General features: G+C 43.9%; 1 protein-coding gene across 1 annotated transcript in view; it reads left to right on the top strand.

Annotated features, from left to right (window-relative positions):
• AFF3 (ALF transcription elongation factor 3) overlaps positions 1-18,949 on the top strand; it is a 330,669-nt gene that overhangs the window by 243,094 nt on the left and 68,626 nt on the right. The window contains exon 9 of the mRNA XM_075738011.1: positions 6,566-6,606. Coding sequence (XP_075594126.1) covers positions 6,566-6,606 — 41 coding nt within the window. The remainder of the gene's footprint in view (positions 1-6,565; positions 6,607-18,949) is intronic.

Below are 18,949 nucleotides of genomic sequence, written 5' to 3'. Positions count from 1 at the left end.
AAGAATTATTATCTCTGTAGAATTGACAGGGAGACAGAGGCTGAGATGTGGCTTGTTTGAAGCCGCATGGCAAGTCAGCTGCAAAGCCAGGATTAGCACTTGGGTCAGCACTTGGGTCTTTCAATCCCAGGTGCCATGTTCAAGTCACTAGACTGTGCTGCCCCTCAAGATTAATAAGGATTAATGGGCAAAGCAGAGGAGAAAGAACAATGTTCGCCAGGAATATAATAATAAAACTCCAGGGTGAAAAATGAATACCGAGGTGTTGAAAGGCCTGGAGAAATCATGAAATCCAGAAAGGGTTTTATAGTTTCTTAAAAGAAGTGGTTCTGATGATAACCAACTCCAAAAAAGGAAGGAAGGGAGACCCTTTTAAGTCTTACAGCCTGTAAATCTTAAATAAACATAAACTGGACAGTGAATATCACATTCACACATTTATATTGCAAATTTACAGAGGAACACTCAAGCCACAGTTTACAAGTGATTTTAAATCCCTCAGAAATCCACACTGGAAAGCAATCCTCAAACAAAACCCCCAGGAACAGTGAGGAATACAGAATAATGCAACGAGAGAAGGTACATTAGGCATCACTTAGGATAAATTGCCTGACTTGAGCTCCTCGAGCAATTCTTGTGGCCACAAGGCACTCACGGGCATTTAAGCAAGGCAAGCCTGCAGGTGCGAGAGGATTTCATTACCTGTTTTGAGCCCTGATGAGCATCATTGCAATACTGTGCAACTCTGCACTCTTCAAGGAGAACACCAAAAACTGAAGAGGGTTTCAGGACAAGGGAGAAGGATGCCTAACATCTTCAGAAAACATGCCTTGGAGTGAAAGATATCAGTGCAATGAACTGAGCTAGTCTAAAGTGGGGCTGGTGCCTGGTCACAGTCTATAAACATCTGTGCAGAGAGAGGAGCTGTGAGGCTGGAAGGCAGCTCTGTCTCACAGGCAAAAGGTATAACTTCCAGCACAAGAAGGTGCCTACAAACAGAATTGGATTAAACTCATATCTTAACACGGAAGGTGAAAAATCATGCATGTGGTTGGACTGAGGTGGGCTCATCGTAAGAGGATTATCCAGAAGTTTGGCTCTAGGTCCACAACGGCTCCCAGATCTGAAGCTGGAAAAAAGCTCTGGACAGTCCCGTGGCCCAAGTTATGGCGTGCAGACAGATTGCGCCCTTCACAAAATTTTCTTTCTGGCTTCACTAGTTTAGGAATAAACTGCATTTAAGCTAAAACCAAATGAAACCTTAGGAAATTAAAACAGAGTCAACATGGAAGATATATGAAGAATGAAACATAGAAGAAGACAGATATAAAAGTATTTGTTCTGGTCTGGTTCCAAAATGGCAGTATATAGTAATGACATCTTTCCTTAACCTTGGCTTGGAAAAAGTGCATCTACAGCTCACTACCTGCAGTCTGACACAGGGTGACATCCAGCAGTCTGGGTGGTTGCTGATACAGGAGATGCTCACTTAGAGCATAAATGGTTCACTGCACAGTTCCAGGGCATCATCTACCACCCAAGGCAGACAAACAAGATGCTCTGGAAGCAATGCAATTTACTCACACACAGGTAGTACGTATTGTTACACTGTCACCGAAGAAATGGTTCAAATTCTCACCTTGCGTACACCTGCGCCATCTCAGTGAAGTCTCTGGTAAAACTGGTGTAACTCCATACAAGTGCTGTAACTGAGCTCTCTCGCGATAACAGCAATTAATCCACAGGACAGAAAAACGGGAGAACAAAATGTCTGAATCTGCCAACAGTCAATTTAATGGCTTTTATTTGCCAAAGCGTGCCCTGAGTGAGGTATAGGAAAATGTATCCACAGTCAGCCTGCAGTGCCTCGAAGATACTCTTCCAAGCCCAGCAGAACATTTCGCAGTACTTCTCATTCGCTTCTTATCCAAAAATGCCTGTAAGCCCAGCAGTTTATGAAGCAATTCTTCTCCAATGGGATTAAAAAAGAAAAGGAAAAAAAAAAAAAAAAGAAAAAAAGAGATTTCTGGGGACCACTCTTAACACTCCTCTATCTCTAGCTCAATAGCTGTATTCAACCCGTTCTGCTCACTGCTCAGTCCCAATTACAATGAACTAGCTCGCTGCTCAGTCCCAATTACGATGAAAGTATTTAATTTCCTCTTTGATTTCCCTTCAACAACAGATTGCAACTTGTGACACTTCAAGTAATTTTGGTAGCTCATTTAACACACACTGAAACCTGAATATCTGCTGATTATGTTCCCAAGCTCTGGCTCATTGCAATAAAGGATGGAGAAAGAAGATGCAATCTCTGGAGATTGAGAACCTGAACTTGATTACTGCTGGCTGAAAATTTGTTTTGTCCCAGTAGTCTTGGGGTACAGCTAGAATCTTTCATGAATGATTAATGAACTATAGGCAGATCAATGAAACTGCCTTAAATGTATCTATAACCAACTCAGGTGGGGGACAAAGTAGTCTAACCAGCCAGTATTCTGTAATTTACAACTCTTGATGTAGTGAAAAGGAGTAATTCATCTCATTTACTGTGGCTGGTTTCTCAAGCCCAAGTACCTGAGTCACCTAAGTGATTATTTTTTTTCCCTTCCCTGCTTTCTACTCAGCATTAAAGTTATTATGTGGTGGGTTGGCCTCCAATATCCATGTTCATATCGAGGAGAACCTTCCTCCATCAGTAACCCCACTGATTCCAAGAACTGAAAATTCAGGATTATACTCATTACTGGTGAACACATCAAAGTATAACTCGATCACTTATCAAGAGAATATTAAGATTCCCATAAAGCACTTTTTAGTGCTAAGTCTTGGAGATCTTTAAATTCTGTCAGCAATATCAAACTTCAGAATTATTTCTTATCCCTAATTTCTATAACCAGCATAGTCACTTACTTCCAGGAATAATAAAGACTGTAGAACATATTCTCATCTTTCTTGATGGATGACGAGTTAGCCTCAGTAAAGTTGTTAATGATGTAAAATAAAATGCAAATTAAATAGCACAATCAAAATCAAGCTATTAAAAAAATAGTCATGCAGGCTGTATATGATACTAAGTACCACCCTTTTGCTTACATCGTTACATAGATAATACCAGCATATTAGAAACATAATAAATCACAGAAAGCTGTTTCTCTAGCCAGGAGTTTCTCAAACTATGGGTCATGACCCTCCATGGGGATTCGTGAGTGAGTCTGAATGGGGTCACAAAAAAAACCCTGTTTGTGAGAAGCAAGGGCAGATACTTCCCCCTAAATTGAGCAGCCCAATCGTGTAGCAGGGGAACAAGAGAGCAGACTGTAATTAGTGGCTGCAAGTATTTATACTTGCTAGGGAACTGCTAACTACTTTTAATTACAACAGCTCACTTTCTCCAGGAGAGGGGAGCAATATAGGCTAGAATTAAAATTGCCGGATAGTTGCTAACTGCCTTTCATTGCAGGCAATAGAATGCTTTCTCCAGGGAGGAAGAATAAACTTGTGACTGGATCTTATTCCCCCATCATTTAGAAATGGGGCCATTACCAACTCAGGGGGTCACACAAATATGCAACCAAACATGGTTGTGTTTTCAAACTGTGTAAGAAAGAAATCGATAGTCTCATTTATAGAATATGCAACCACCAAGCAAAGAGTGAGGTGCGTCATGTAATCTGCATTGCATCCTGGTGAAGAAGGACGTTTATTAAAGGACTTGAAATGAGAAGCTAATTGAAAAAGTAGAATGATATCACTGAAAAGCACTTGTACATTTCTCTCTGCTGCCCTGCCTGTCATCTGAACCCACTTTCTGGCCCAGAATGGATCACCTTTTCAAGAGCTGTCAACAACTGGATGTACCAAGATGGAAACTGAAGACTGGCACTTGAGACTGCAGTCCCACACCACATGGCATGGCTTGGTTAGCACTGAGGAGAGTCCTCTCCTCTTCCCTCCTGAGGCCAGCTTTCAGTGAGACTGGAAGAGAAAGTATCCATCTCTTCTCCCTCTCTCAAAGTCAGGGATTGTAGGGAAATATAAGAGTGATATGCACCCCACATCCCCATGTTAGGGGCTTTTAGTTTCACCCAAGTCCATCTTTGCTTTCTTGAGGTCTCTGTAAGGTACCTGGGGCCTGTGGCTACAGAGCAGCCTGTCTCTTTCAGTGCCCTCTGGCTATTGCAGGCACCAGGTACCTTGCTCCAGGAGTGCTCTGCAGCTCCCCAGAATGGAGTGAGAACCATGTCAGGTGAAAGTGACCTCCCTGGCAGACATGCCATTATCTCAGCAGTGAAGGTCTCCGCTGCACACTGCCCATTCTCACATCGCACCCTGCGATGTGACACCCTCTCCCTGGGGAAGCGGCTCAGAGAAGAGACCCAGTTAGCAAATAACCTCGGGGAGAAAAAAAGAAAAAAAAAAACTGGGAAAGTGTTATTTTTCAGCTGGATCAGTTTTCCAATGTGTTGCATCACACAACTGCATGAGCACCTGTGGTGGCCCGAGCCAAGACAGGGAAACATTAAAAGTGGCTTAAACAGCACTGCCACGTAGTGGCTGCTTGCGAGGGAAAAACTAGCCCCGGCTGCTGGCAGGAGAGAAGAAGGAGAGGTGACCTGAATGGTATCTACACAACTTGGCCATGGAAAAGGGCTCTGATAGTGAGAGGAAGCTCCTCAGTTTTGTAGGCAAAAGCACAACACAGCGCAGGGGTCAGCGTTGAAGCTGGGCAGCTTGAAAGCCAAAATGGACACAGCTTCCCGCTGGTGACTGTGATCAGGCATAGGAGGACATGAACTTGTGTGGGCCCAGGGCATTAAAAAACAGATTAAGCCATAAGACCTACATTTTGGGTCTCGCCTGCATTTGTGTGCAAGAAGTGGCGTGAAGTTGTCATAACAAGCCCCTTGCAGAGGAGACAGTAAAAATGGTGCCAGGTGCTGAACTGGAAAGTGGCTGCTCCCATTAAGGCCTGTCCTGTAACCCAGTGGCCTGGATAACATGGACAGGGTTGTATCCAAAGTGCATGCAAATAGGATGACCTACTGGAGACAGTGAAAAATACCAGAATCCCCATATTATTTTCCTAACACTAAAACCAGCATGTTCATGGCTTGGGCACACTCCTATTTCCACTGCAGAAAGTCAATGCTAAGGAAAAACCCCTCCTGCGAGCCATGCCAGCCACAGGGGATGCGGCACGGCCCTTGTCTGCTGACAATTTGGTATGTGATACACAGCAAACAACTTCTCCTAAGGGAACCCAGAAGGCCCAAGTTATTCCAGAAAGTTCCCTGAGCAGAAATCCTGCTTCCAAAATCAAGTAGAAACCCTTCCCAAAGCATTTCTGCACTCCTGTCAGATCTGCTGTGATCGACTCAGGGATCTTTTCACACCTTTCTGTGAAATGCTCTGTAACTGCAATTGCAAGTCAAGCTTTATCAAGTTTTTCTTTGCGGCCTGTCAGCAGCAGTTTGACGAGCCAGAAGGGTTACCTCCACGCTCTCCGGTGCTGAGCGGGATGCCTGGAAGCCATGCGGCTTGTTCAGGGATAGGGATGCAGCCCCCAGCAGCCTGAGAAGCCAGGGAGAATGGTTTCAAAAACATATTTACTGATAACTGCAAAGAGAAAATCAGCTTTTAATTCCCTGCCCCTTGGCTCTGCATACTGTTTAGCTTTGTGTGCCTTCTGTGCCAGGTGAGGGACAGCCTGGACAGGGACGCTCTGGGCAGCTCCAAGTAGAATGGAGGCTTTAAAGTAGATTTTCAAAACCTTATGGATTTCATCTTTGCTTAGCAGCTGGTTACTGTGTCGAAGCCATGAATCACACCACTTGAAGTGATTGAAGGAGGGGAAAGAATAATAATAATAAAGTGGCAAACTAGCTCAGGGATAGGCTTGGGAGTCCTATTAAACTTGAGAGGCTACGATTTCTATTCCCAGAACTGCTGGTTAACACAAGAATAAGCACCATGCTTCCCCACCTCATCCAAAGAGTTGTACTAGGCAAAAACTGAGGAGCAAACCAGCAACAGGTCAATCCTGTACTGTGTAGTCAAAAGTTGCCAGCAGATTAACGTGGCAGCGTTCATGAAAAGTCTGCAGCAGCTCTGGCAAGCTTTGCAATATTTATAATTATAGCTGCAGGCTTCATCGCAAAAGGAACCAAATATGTGATGTTTGTTTCTGTGGAAGAATGGGAGGAGACTAATGGTAAAGGAGAGGGAGTGGGAGTGTGGAAGCGGGGAGAGGGGAAGGCAGAGAACCGAGCCCTGCCGAGTTTTCAGGGACCCGCAGAAAAAAATCGTCTAAATAGAGTAGCTCAGACCTCAAATACCGTGCGGTGCTTTGACAATCTTCTGGTTTATGGCGTCCTTAACAAAGTGTTCTTACATTTACTAGGCTGGAATGTCCATTTGACTATAGACTTTCTGCTACTTTGCTCGTAGTTATAAGATTTTGGACACGTGACAAAAATGTGTGTAATGCATTTTTTAAAGTGTTGATTGTGCTCGTAATTTTCAAGTCAGAATATAAAATAAACATCTCTGCCCTTTCTTCCAGCAGGCAGCACAGAGATCTGCTCTCCGCGTTCTATCTGACAGGTACATTTTGTCATTTTTATGAACTATAAATTGCTTTATGAAACGTTGAGCCCTATTTATTGTGGCATATAACTCATAATCGGATTTTGTCCCCAAAGTATCTGTGAACTGGGATGTTAAACATTTTGCATGCTTGGATTTGTCATGCATGTGTAGAGTTTATTACTGCAAAAATCACAGTCTTGTTGTATTTCATACAGAGTATGCAGAATCCCTTGTTGTGATACCAAACGAGAGATAAGAAACTTACTGGAGAAGGCATGAATGATGCAGTAAATTCTGAGCTTTAGAGTTTGCTGAGATATATCTGAGCTCATTTTTCAGCAATAAGTACTTCATTTATTCCGAGACATTCTCTTTTGACTTTTTCCAAATCCTTTCCCTGGGAATTACTCTTCTTTTGATGAGCTTCTCTGTACATTTTATGCAGAAAAACAATGCCCTTTTTTACCCCTTAAGTTTTGAGGGATTGCTATTTTGGAGGAATTTAATTCATTTTTTCACTTCTTCTGGAACTGCAGCAGTGCTCCAGGCAGATAAGCAGGCGACCAAATCCTTAGACAGTGTTCAGGTTTTACTGAGCTCTTTTTCAAGCAAAAATCCATTAACTTCAATGGGAAACTTGCCCAAGTGAGGAATTCAGGATTTGGGCCATAGTAAATGTTATAGTTGGGCCGTAGGTCTGCACAGGTATTTACCTTAAATGACTTTTATGAAAGAGGATTGATTGAAATATAAGGTAGCTTTCTAAGACGGTCCTGATTTCTTTTCCAGTTTTGGGAACGGGGGGAGGGAAGGGGGGGAGGAGAGACTGTACATTTTAGTGCCTGTGAAAAAGAACTAGCAGATTTACATTTATCCACAAATGAGGTACTGTGTCATGCAGGCTGACACAGAGTAAATTTCCCCATGCCTTGTTGGCAGCCCCCTCTGCTCCGTCTGGCCCCCCGCCCCCCGCCTCCCTGGGAATAAGCGGTAATTGACTCTGGAAGCCAGCTCAGGCCAGGATTTCTCCAGAGCAGAGCCTGTCACTTAGGCTGAATTATATGTTGTGCATGGATGAATAACATTTCTCTCTGCTTGGAGGCTAAGACCGCCAAAATTATCGACCTTCCCCCCCAAGTTTACAAACACCGTTTTGTTTAGAATTTTATTCCCCCCCTCCTTAAGGAAAAAAATTCCCAAGTGAAATGTATGGGATGCGGGTGAAATCGCTGGTGCGGTTGTAGGGCACGCAAGTATTTGCTGTAACTGGGACAAATGCAGAAAGAAAGAGGAGTCAGAATCAGCATTATGCCCCTCTCCCTGGAGGTGTGCAAGCTCACCCCAAGGCAAAGCAGCTTTTGCACTTGGTGGGGGCAATGCCATGACCATAGAAAACCTGGCAGGGGGCTTCTTAGCACCCTTCCCCCAGGCTGAATGAGGAGCATTCCTGCGGGACTGCCCCTGGACGTAGTTAACAAGCCCCAAACCCCACAGTGCACTTTCTGTCTCCCCTAGAAAGAAAAGTGGTGGTGATGGATAGATGGTCCCTACCTCATCGCGGGTGGTGAGGGAGCTGGGCGCAGGCCGCCCTCATCCTCAGCGCAAAAGGGCTGAAATGTTGCCCGTCACACCTCAGATTTACTATTTATGAACAGATAATCCCCTCTCTGCCCTTACAAGCATGCCTGGAGACTACAGCTTTCCCACCTGCTCTGCAAACATTCGGCCATCAGGGCACCCTGCTCGCCTCCCTCTGGAGGGGGTGCTGGGAAGGCCGAGGCTGCACCCTGCAGTGAGCGAACGGGAGGGCAGGGGGCCAAAACCCCACACTGTGAAGGCGGTTTCTGTCTAGTCTTGGCTAAAGTGAGGATACCTATAATATTGCTGCTCATTACTTGTGTCCCTGTAGCAACGAAGAGCTCCCAGCCACACACCAGCATTTCCCAGCGCCGAGAGAGATGGCAGCTTAAATGAAGCTCTCAGTAATTTTGCCCTTTTTTTTTAAAAAAAAATATTCTCCAACAGTTCTCGTTGCAGTTTTTGCTTTCAGGTTCTGTTAAAAAAGTAACAGTTAGCTAAACTGAAAGAGGAAAAATATATTTTAAACTTGTAGCCATTGATTTCTTTAGTGTATTGCACTCAGTCTTGTTTTCAGAGTGACACAGTAACCCCCAGCAGATTTATGTGCAAACACAAAGATTAGTGACCCAGAAGCTTGACTGAAACAGCTTTTCTGCTTCCAGAAGACAGGTTGCTCTGCACATGCACTGACTATTTTGTCAGGAAAGATGCACTGGCCCCATTAGCTTTTCATTCTTTCATGAAAAACCCTTGGTGTTTATACAGCACAGCTTGGTTTTAATTTTATTGTGCTTTTCGGTAAAGTGGTCTAACTATACGGATTGCTCAGTTTCTGGGACAGAGAAGAGGAAGAACTTAAGTCATATACCTTAATGGTATAGTGCTAGCATATCTTCAATTGTCTGACTCGCATATCCACTGTTTGAATAGCTTTCAAATGAAGAAAAATGTCTGTAACTAAAATATTCAGTGTGTTCTGTTGTTATTTAACAGTAAGCAGTGTGGTTAAGCCAGGTCTTAAACCTGCTTAATCCCGCTGAGCGAAATAGATTTTATTATTGACTCCCATGGTCCCAGAACTCTGACCTTAAGGCTGAAGTTAAAAGCTAATTTTTTGCAGTCTGTTCCACTAACCCAAAAGCACTTGCTTGCTGGATACATTTGCAATGGAGAATGTCCAGCTGTAAATTACAGCTGTTTGTAATCATACCCAACCACAACACTCATCATTATTCTTTTGTTCTTTTTTGGGCTGAAAAGCCCACCATGAGGGAGACCGCACAGTACTTAATCCACACATTAAATTTACTCACAGCTCATATTCATGTGCAAGATAAGATTTTCCATGAAGTAAAGATTTACAGTGGTCATAGGGCACTTTTATTCCCCTAGCTGCTTTTATTTCTCTGTGCTGTAGTGTAGGCCAAGTGGGTCTGTTGAAGAGTTTTGAAGAGAGGAAAGCGTTGTACTACCGCTGAATTTCCTCTCCCGTTGTAATAGGGGAAAGATAGCTCATTCACCATGGTGCTTGGGTGGTACTTAGGAGACATGCTTAATTCACAATTGCCATCTATTCTCCTTTCTGTGTACTTATGCTGGAGGACACAGGCAGACCCTTCTAGCTCTGCCTGAACAAACCTCGGTGCAGGCATGTCGGGCAGAGGGACAGCTGAACCTGCTCAGCCCAGCAGCCATATGGCTGTGCTGGCAAGCCTGCCCATCCCAGCTGATAAGTCCTGTAAAGAGTCCAACTCACTAGCTCACGCTCAGCACCTCATTAACAGAATCATAGAATCATACAGTCATAGAATCGATTTGGTTGGAAAAGACCTTTCAGATCATCAAGTCCAACCATTCACTTAACACTGCCAAGTCCAACCACTAAACCATGTCCCTGAGCACCACATCTACGTGCCTTTTAAATACCTCCAGGGACGGTGACTAGACCACTTCCCTGGGCAGCCCGTTCCAATGCTTGACAACTCTTTCGGTGAAGAAATTTTTCCTAATATCCGATCTAAACCTCCCCTGATGCAGCTTGAGGCCATTTCCTCTCGTCCTTTCGCTTGTTACTTGGGAGAAGAGACCAACACCCACCTGGATACAACCTCCTGCCAGGTAGTTGTAGAGAGCGATAAGGTCTCCCCTCAGCCTCCTTTCTCCAGGCTAAACAACCCCAGTTGCCTCAGCTGCTCCTCATAAGACTTGTGCTCTAGACCCTTCTCCAGCTTCATTGCCCTTCTCTGGACACACTCCAGCACCTCAGTGTCCTTCCTGTAGTGAGGGGTCCAAAACCAAACACAGCACTTGAGGTACGGTCTCACCAGTGTCGAGCACAGGGGGACAATGACTTCCCTACTCCCGCTAGGGACATACATGTCATCCAGACCTGAACTGCTAAGCACAGGCTATGATAAACCTTTTTGATTTACCACCTTGCGTTGTTGATAGACAAGCCATCTCAACACTAACATCCATTTGGCAGCGTAGACAAGCCCTGTTCATGATGGTTGGTGAGATACACAGCCTGTCCGAGCTTTGGTCTGCCTTTCTGTTGGGCAGAAGGGATAGTACTTTGCATTTCTGTGTAACCATGCCTTCTCTGTCCATGTTTAATCATGGTTAGGACATCAAAATGCAGGCTGTGCCAGGCATGAGCTGGTTCACCCTAAAGGGACTAGCCAGTTGCACTCAAAATCCTGAAGGGCAAAAAACCTTTCGTCCTTGTCTGCCAGAGCAGTGAAGAGTTTGGGAAGCCAAGTGATGGTTCATGAGAAGCAGCAGAGCCCCACATCTGTGGGGAGAGAGATGTTTGCAAGCAGAGGTGCTGCTGCACCGCCTCTTGTGGGTACATGCAAACATTTCGGACGCAGCTGCAAGGCAAATTGAATGGAAAAGGTTGACCTGGGACAACCCTTGCCCTGATATTGTAAGCAGCCACAGGAGCGATGAGAACTCCAGTGTGATCTGTAGCATGGCTCTTCTCCTTCAGACAAGGCCACATTGAGATACACCATTTGGGCTAGGAGGCCTGGGGAGGCACTGCTTGTAAAGTATTAAGGCAACAATAAGAGGCAATTTAGACTTTTAATAGATCACTTAAAGCAAGGAAGGCAGCTGTCCAAGCAGCCTTAAAACTTTCAGTGGACGGAGCCAAAGATTTCTTGTTCTCAAGTATCTGCTTGAACTGTGATTAAGCAAAGCAGTTAAACTTGTGATACCCTGAAGAAAGTAAATAGTCCAGTGGCAGCTAGCAAAAATACTCATGTGCTTCGTGTCACTCACATACTTATGTTTCTGTTGGACTGAGTTTTTTGATAACATCGCCTTTCACACCGTGAGAGTCCTCCACATGAGAAGCTACTTGGTCAGCTTATCAGCAGAGTGACTGAGCTAGCTGCCTGGCCGGACAGGCTTCATGTGACGGGTCTGGGTAATCAGTGACAGCCGCGGGGAAGCCTTGGCTCAGGACAGCTGATCTGAGTCTCAGCAGAGAATGGCGGAACTGAGATCATGGGCTCCGCAGGAGGCGAAGGTTGGCAGGAGAAGAGTGTGCGTGCACGGTGTTCACTGCCACAGAAACAAACACGCGGCTCTCACAGCGTTAGCATATTGCTTAAACTTTCTGGATTGTCATTGTTAGGAAAAAGATAATACCTCCATCAGGGGATATGGATTTGTCATTTATGCCTTACACGAAGGCTTGGCTGTTTGGAAACGCTGGTGTCCCACAGTTGCAGCCCTCCCACATGGTACGGGGTAGCAAAGGGTGACTGCTGCTGTGTTTTGTGGCAGAAATGGTCTAGAGTTCCTCAGCCTTCATCATTAGAGAACTTGAAGGAGGAAAAGCAAGGGTATTTATTCTATATGGGACACTGTTTCCAGTACTGGAGACTGTTGTGAATTAGAGAAAAGCAGCTTTAAAAGAAGAGCCTGTGCAGAAGGCTTGGACTAAAAAGGAATAGATATCTCTGTAAAACTGGGACTCCATTTCCCTTTATTTAACTTGTGAGCAAGACCTGTAGCACTCATCTGTTTGCTATTGGATGTTTTCCCATACCTTGATAGTTGCTGGTGTTTGTTTAGAGTTGTTCTACCATAGCACCGGAGACGTGATTTGTATGTATTGCAACACTGTGTGAGAAGGTGGAGCAGAGCTGTCCCAGGGAATTTGAGCAATTTTAAGCCCTAGGTAGCTATACTAAATACTGAAATTCCTTTGGTGTTTAGAGAAAGAAAAATAAGAGTTAAGATGTGTTTTTTCTTCAAGGAAGTGATAGCATTTTGCTATCGTGACAGCCAAATATTTCCCACCTCCCTGTGGGCAATCCCATGCATTCTCAATAGCTCCCTAAAGATACCTGAGGAGAGGTGATCCGTTCTAGGTCTGACTAGTAATTTCTTATGCTAGGTCTTCTCAGAACGAGTGTGTGGATAATTACGGAATTAATGTGGGGGGAAAAAGAGGCAAGGTGCAGGTCTGTGGTCTTTCACATGCTAGTAAGGAGAAAGCAGGTCCATTGCTGGCTGGCAGCATGAAGAATATGCAAAGTGCTATTGGGAAGAAGAGTGTATATGTGTGCAGCATATGAAGTGCCTCAGCATATGATTAACCTCACTGGGTATGTAGTAAATAGTAGATAACTGTGATCAAAAAAGTATTCATGTGATTTATCAAACTGAGCAACTGTGCATTTTGCAGTGAAGCAGGAGGTCAATCCTGAAATCTAGGGCAAGTAGAGCAATAGGAAATTGCAGGGACTAAGAAGTTAATCATACCGTTGGACTGCTTCCATCTGGTTTTGAAAGACAGAGTCAGTACAGTGCCAGCGAGGACGCTTCACGGCAACAGATCAGGAATTAATTTTTTCAGCAAATCTTCAGCTATCATTTGCGGTAACACAGGCTTATAAAAATGTAATTTAATTTCTTGGGAATAAATCACATAGGACAGGAAGTGTGAGAATGTTTTTTTAATGTGTGTATCTGAGGCAAAAAGAAAAAAAAAAGAGTGAGAATAGGAGAAACAGCAAAAATACAAGAAGAAACAAACATTAATGATATGAAACCTGGAAGGCATAAATGGCCATTCAGTTAAATTGTGCAGGTAATTGTCTTTGAAAAATCAGTTTGCAGCTGGGAAACTTCTACATTTTTATGACCCTTGGAGGCATGATCTTGTCTAACATGTCTGTCCATCTTCATCAGTGTGGGTCAAAGGAGCACTGACTTAAAGTATTGTTGAATTGATACTCTGAACACCACTCCCATAGATCATGAGTACATAGCTATGGGCAGTGAATTTGTTAATGAATTCTATGTTTTCCTTATTATTGATATTACTTTCAATATTTCAATGAGACTTGAACATTATGCTCCTTTTGGGCAATGACAGTCCCCCTAGGCAATGAACATGTTGTAAAACAAAGGGGATTTTAACCTTGATAGTAACTCTGGTAACTGAAACTTCCTTTATTGGAAGAGGTAGGAGGACAGTTAGTTGATAACATTACGCCTTTCTTTCTTCAGCAGTGGGATAAGAGAATAGAGACATGTACTATGAATGATGTATTGTGCTATTTTTAGTGCTGTGCTGCAAAAGTGAAATCTTATAAATACATTTGTATCTATTTCCTGGCAGTCTGAAGAAACAGAGCTCAGATTTACGCAGCACCAAGAGCAGGAAACTGGGGACCATGCTGTTCCCACAAATCACCACACTTTCATTACCACCTTATTTTAAGAAAAGCTGAAAAATCATAGCAAGTAGTGGCACCTCAGCCTAGTCCAGTTACGGGACATTAGCTTGGGACTTTTGACCTTTGTGTGTTTGCGAATCGTGTCCTAGCTGTAGCTCAGGGAGTCTACAGAGCAGATGCAGCAATGCGAAGGAGAAATCTCAGTTCCCTTTCAGTGAGGCAGTAGTGCATTCAGCAGATGGAAGGAGATTCCCCCCTTCAAGCTTTAATCACTCAGTAATCAGCCAGGCACAACAGGGTGTTCTGGCATTAGCTCTGGGGATGACATGCTCACTCCAGTTGTTTTTTCCTGCCTCTTGCAAAGGTGCTTTAGGAGTCCCAGCTGAACTTCTGGGTTTGCCTTTGTCACTGATAAGGCGATCTACCTACAGCCCTCTTTATATTTAACTTTAGTTTCAAGAGCATTTTCTCCTTGCTCTTGGTTTTGTTCTGACCCTGGCAACAACAGAGGCAAAAAGGAAAGGGGAGCCCTGATTTGGCTGGGGGAGAGCTGGCATGTTCTGCAGGAGGCCAGTCTCACGAAAGAGCTGTGCTTGTGCCCAGGGTGGGCAAGGGACGCCTCAGTACAGTGTCTTCATGTGGCCCCAGTGAGGACAACACACCTTGGTTGTGTTTTGCCCTTTGCTCCTTGAGGGGTGTGGAAGAACACTTCACAGAAAGAAGAACCATGGCCAGTTTCTTTTCAGGGAAAGAAAAAAAAAAAAAGTGAATACATACAAAGAAAGAGGTGCCCTGGGATTTCCCTGTGGGGATTGGTGCGTGGCTAAATCAGGCAAGATGTTCTTGCAAGGAGATCACATTGTCATGGGCTGAGATACTTTGCTCCCCCATGCCATCTTGTACAGGTGTCTCCTCTTTTTTTCATAACTGCCTCAATTTTGACGTAGGTTGCAGGAAAACTTTTATCCCTTCCTCTCCTCTTGGAGAAGAGTTGGATTTATTCTGCCATTGAGGAAGGGTTCACACTGTTCTAGGTTTCTTGCATTTCAGTGAAAGAAAATATAAGTGTGATCTTTGAACAGCCTAGATTTCCTCCGAGAGAAAAACTGGAACATTTCTGAAACCTGACAGAGCTCTTAGGATGGAAGAGCATTTTCCCACTTAGCTATTTCACATATGCTGGTGTGAAGGTACAGCAGCAGTCCAGTAGAGTCCTATAGCTTGGTGTGATCCACCAAATCTCATACAAATGCTTTACCTTGAAAAATATCGGGGCTGAAAGGCTTCAGGCATGTTGGGTAGTACCTCTAGAGAAGTCCCTGGCTAAGAAAGCCTTGGGAAAGACACATCCAGAACTTTTTGAGAAAAGGATCAGATTCACAAAACTATTTTTGGCTCCTCCCAGACTCTTATTCCTTTGGCAGTGCTTTCATCTGCCTCCCTTATCAGAAAGAATCAGTGTATGCTGGGTGATATATGCAGGTCATCTCATGGCTATCCATGATTTTGGGCCAAAAAAATACCATCTAAGTCTCCTCAGGACCACCATCTGTACTTGTAACCACATTCATATTGAAAAGTCTGTGAAGGAGATACTCTTCCACAGCCCTGTTACAGACCCCCATTGGTCTTACTACCAGAATCCTGGAGATCCTAGCAGCTGCAAAAGTCTCTTCCCATCCAAGGAATTGTTTTTTTCTTCCTCCTTAAAAAAAAAAATTAAAAAAAACCCAAACCAACCAAACAAAAAATCCTCAACTCCTTTCGTTCTGTGCAGTGCATTGAAATCTAGACACCGAAGCAAGGCCACGTTCAGAGAACAACTATGCCCTGCAGAGCTTCCAAAGTAGGGACTTGTTCCCTCATTCCTGATATACCCAGATAACCAGTAGCCAAATTAAAATTGTTGGGAGTTTTTGGCGAGCAAGGAATGTTACACCTAGATGTAGGGCTTGAGCTGGTTAAAGAGGAATACTTTTTCCATGCCTGTGAAAAGTCTTTCATGCAGACATCAGGAGAAGGAGGTATGTTTATATACTTTTCAGCCAACACTGACAAATTGGCTTTGCATGCAAACCTCTTGGTTTACCCAAGTAGTTTATGGCAGCAGGGAGCATTTTTTCATGGTAAATGTGAAAAGTAAATAGAAAAATGACAAGTTTCTGGTTTAGTTTGATTGAGAGATTTTTTTCTGCATGAAACGCAAGCTTAAATCATATAATTGTTTTTAACGTTTTGAGTCCCACAGTAATTCTCCTTGTGGTTCATCGATGGCTCTGATCAGTGCTCACTAGTAATAATTCTTCCTTTACACTGACTGTAGTCTTTGAACTCTGTTTTAAACTTCAGTGACCAGATTTTCACCAGTACAAAATGAAATAGCTTCACTGATTTCAGTAGCATTATCCCAGTTTTCACCCACTGAGGATTTGACCTCAGCACTTTTTGGAAATATTTCCAGCTTTTAAAAATCACATCGCTGTCTATTTGTGCTTCCAAAGGTTGCACAAGTTGAATTCTTTTAAAGGAACGCGCCCGGCGTGTGGTTCAGACATCAGGATCCAGTTACGGTTCCACTTCAGCTCAGCCTGTCTACCAGCTCCCTCGACACCCTCGCTGGCAACCTGATGAGTAGGACTGCAGGGAAGGCATTCAGTCTCCCAAACCATTGGAGCTTTTTTGATGCAAACCAAGACCCCAAAATCTTAAATGGCTCATTTTCCAAAGTTGCAAGGTTTTTTGCTCAGTCAGCATTTCGAGGAGGTCTGTCTGGTGACATTTTCTTTACAAATGATCACAACCAACACTTTCTGCTTTATTTTTCATTATTATTCATTTCTTTGGGGGTTCTGTTTCATGGGAAAATCCAGAATTGGAGAGCTTTGTTTCAAACTGGAATGGCATGAAATTTCAAAATCCTCCTCAAAATGGAAGACCTTCCTTCTCTCAAGGACTCTATTTATAGTAGGCTGCCCTTTTAGCAGTCAGAGAGGGCCAGATTATATTATGACTGTGTGCTCTCACGTGTTTTTAACTCAGATGTAAAATTAGGTCTGGCTTGAAACTAGGTGTAAAGAGTCTAAGTTCATACATTACATTTTTATAACCTGAAAATGATATCATTTTCAAAGGCAGAAATAAATAGAAATTACTTAAATTAAATTAGGTATTTTTCCATGGGGTATGATTTAAACGAGACACATGCTATCTTTAATATAGTCTGCAATCTTCTGGCATTTTAGCAAAAAAGAAAATTATTTATTTTAAAGGTAGATATTTTATACCTAATGAAATTTACTTTGCATACCAGTGTATCTTCTGTATTAGATTTCTGTAAAGATTTTAAAGGCCTTTTTCATTCTTGACTCAGGCGTATAACTTTTCTTCATGCTGAGGGACTGCCTCTCACACAGACATTACACAGAAGAGAATAGGCCCTGCTCTGTGGAAATCTAGCAGCCAAATAATTCACAAATAGCTCTCACTTATTATTTATTGACACAATCAAGCATAACTGCTCTAAATGAACAAACAGTTTGTCAAATAAAAAAACAGGGGAGCAGGGTTAAAGAATCCCATGATTCTGATTTACACCACAGATAAAAATCACCCCAGAAAAGTCAGAGACCTGCCAAGTAAATTTCTTGCTTTGCAATGATGCTTTAAGACACTTTAATATGCTTTTGCGAGGATCTGCTCTGGCCCTGGCGTTGTGCATACCCAGGGAGGTCTGTGTTGTTTCATACCCAGGCAGGAGATGGCTGCTGGTGGTGCAGGTGCTGGCGAGGAGAGAGCTAGTGCCTGGCTCCCAGCAGTCCTGCGGGACTTCACTTGCCATTCCCATCTTCCCTTTCTTCCTCCCTACAGCCCCTTCAGAGAGAAAAGAGGAAAATCAGACACAGAGCCATTATCATAGGCATCTTCCGCCACCTCGCCCCAGATATCCACAGTTTTGGCTCTCCATGTTTCCCAGGAGGACCTTGTCCCAGAGCCTCTGTTGTCACTTGCCATCTTGCTTGCTCAATCCACCCTTTCCTCATTCTTCAAAACCACCGTGACCCCACCGGGGTGCCTCAAGCCCTCCCTGGAACCCCAATCTCCCACCAGTCTCCTCCACCTGCCCCCAGTCTCAGGGTCACACAGCAGGAGGCAAGTCCCGGCTGGCTTGCAGCATCATGCACGAAGCCTGGCGGATGCTACCCAAGCACCATCCGCTGCAGAAAGGTTGACGTGGCCCCCATCATTGCAAAAGGACAACCTGTCTTCCTGCTGCACAGAAGCAACAGCCGCAGTGGAGGGGCCAGCCCATTGTCTCATTTTGCAGCCCCACAAACACCAGTGTGTTTTGCTGGCACATGGTGGGACATAGCCCAGTTGGGCAACAGTGGAGGGCTGGCACTGCCACCCACCCAGCCAGGGCTGCCCCTCGGCTGTCAGCCCTGGAGTGGGGTGGCCATGCCATCAGCCGGATGCGGGGGATTTCTACCTGCACCTCGAGTCTTTTGCGTTCAGTTCCCTGCAATAACCATCACTCTTCTCCGCTAATAGTGCCCTCAAATACTGATTTCCTGAAGCCACTTCTTTTAAGGTCATGATGTCTCTTGTTCTAAAACTTAATAAGCTTGATACTGACCATGTGGAGTTAGAGTGGGTTTGTAAATATTTGTATCTTCAGTATTATTCCTTTGATAGCAGACACTAGGACAATATTTCCCACATTAAAAGGGCTCTTGGGGAGGGTTTAGGAACTCTGGCCAGGCAAAAATAGTTGCCTGAAGGAAAAGGAAAAACCTTGGAGAATTACCAGACTCTTTTTTTAAATTTTGAGACAAATGGACTTTTCAAACTTTGCCCTGAAAAGAGATCTGGTCATGACCTACTATAAATCTCATATGGCCATTTAAAACCTCACAGTGCTCTGGTTAAACAGCATTGCACCAGACAAAACCTCCAGGGCATGGGGACATTGCTGCGGTTTTTCCTTTTCAAGCTTGTATATTGTCCCCATAACATATTGCCAATGTTCACAGGACTAAATGAGACTGTGGCCTTTCTTTAATGTACTCAGAGCTCTTGTT

The sequence above is a fragment of the Balearica regulorum genome, chromosome 1 (assembly GCF_011004875.1).
Source record: "Balearica regulorum gibbericeps isolate bBalReg1 chromosome 1, bBalReg1.pri, whole genome shotgun sequence".
Lineage (NCBI taxonomy): Eukaryota > Metazoa > Chordata > Aves > Gruiformes > Gruidae > Balearica > Balearica regulorum.
This window is presented reverse-complemented; position numbering and strand designations above follow the sequence as displayed.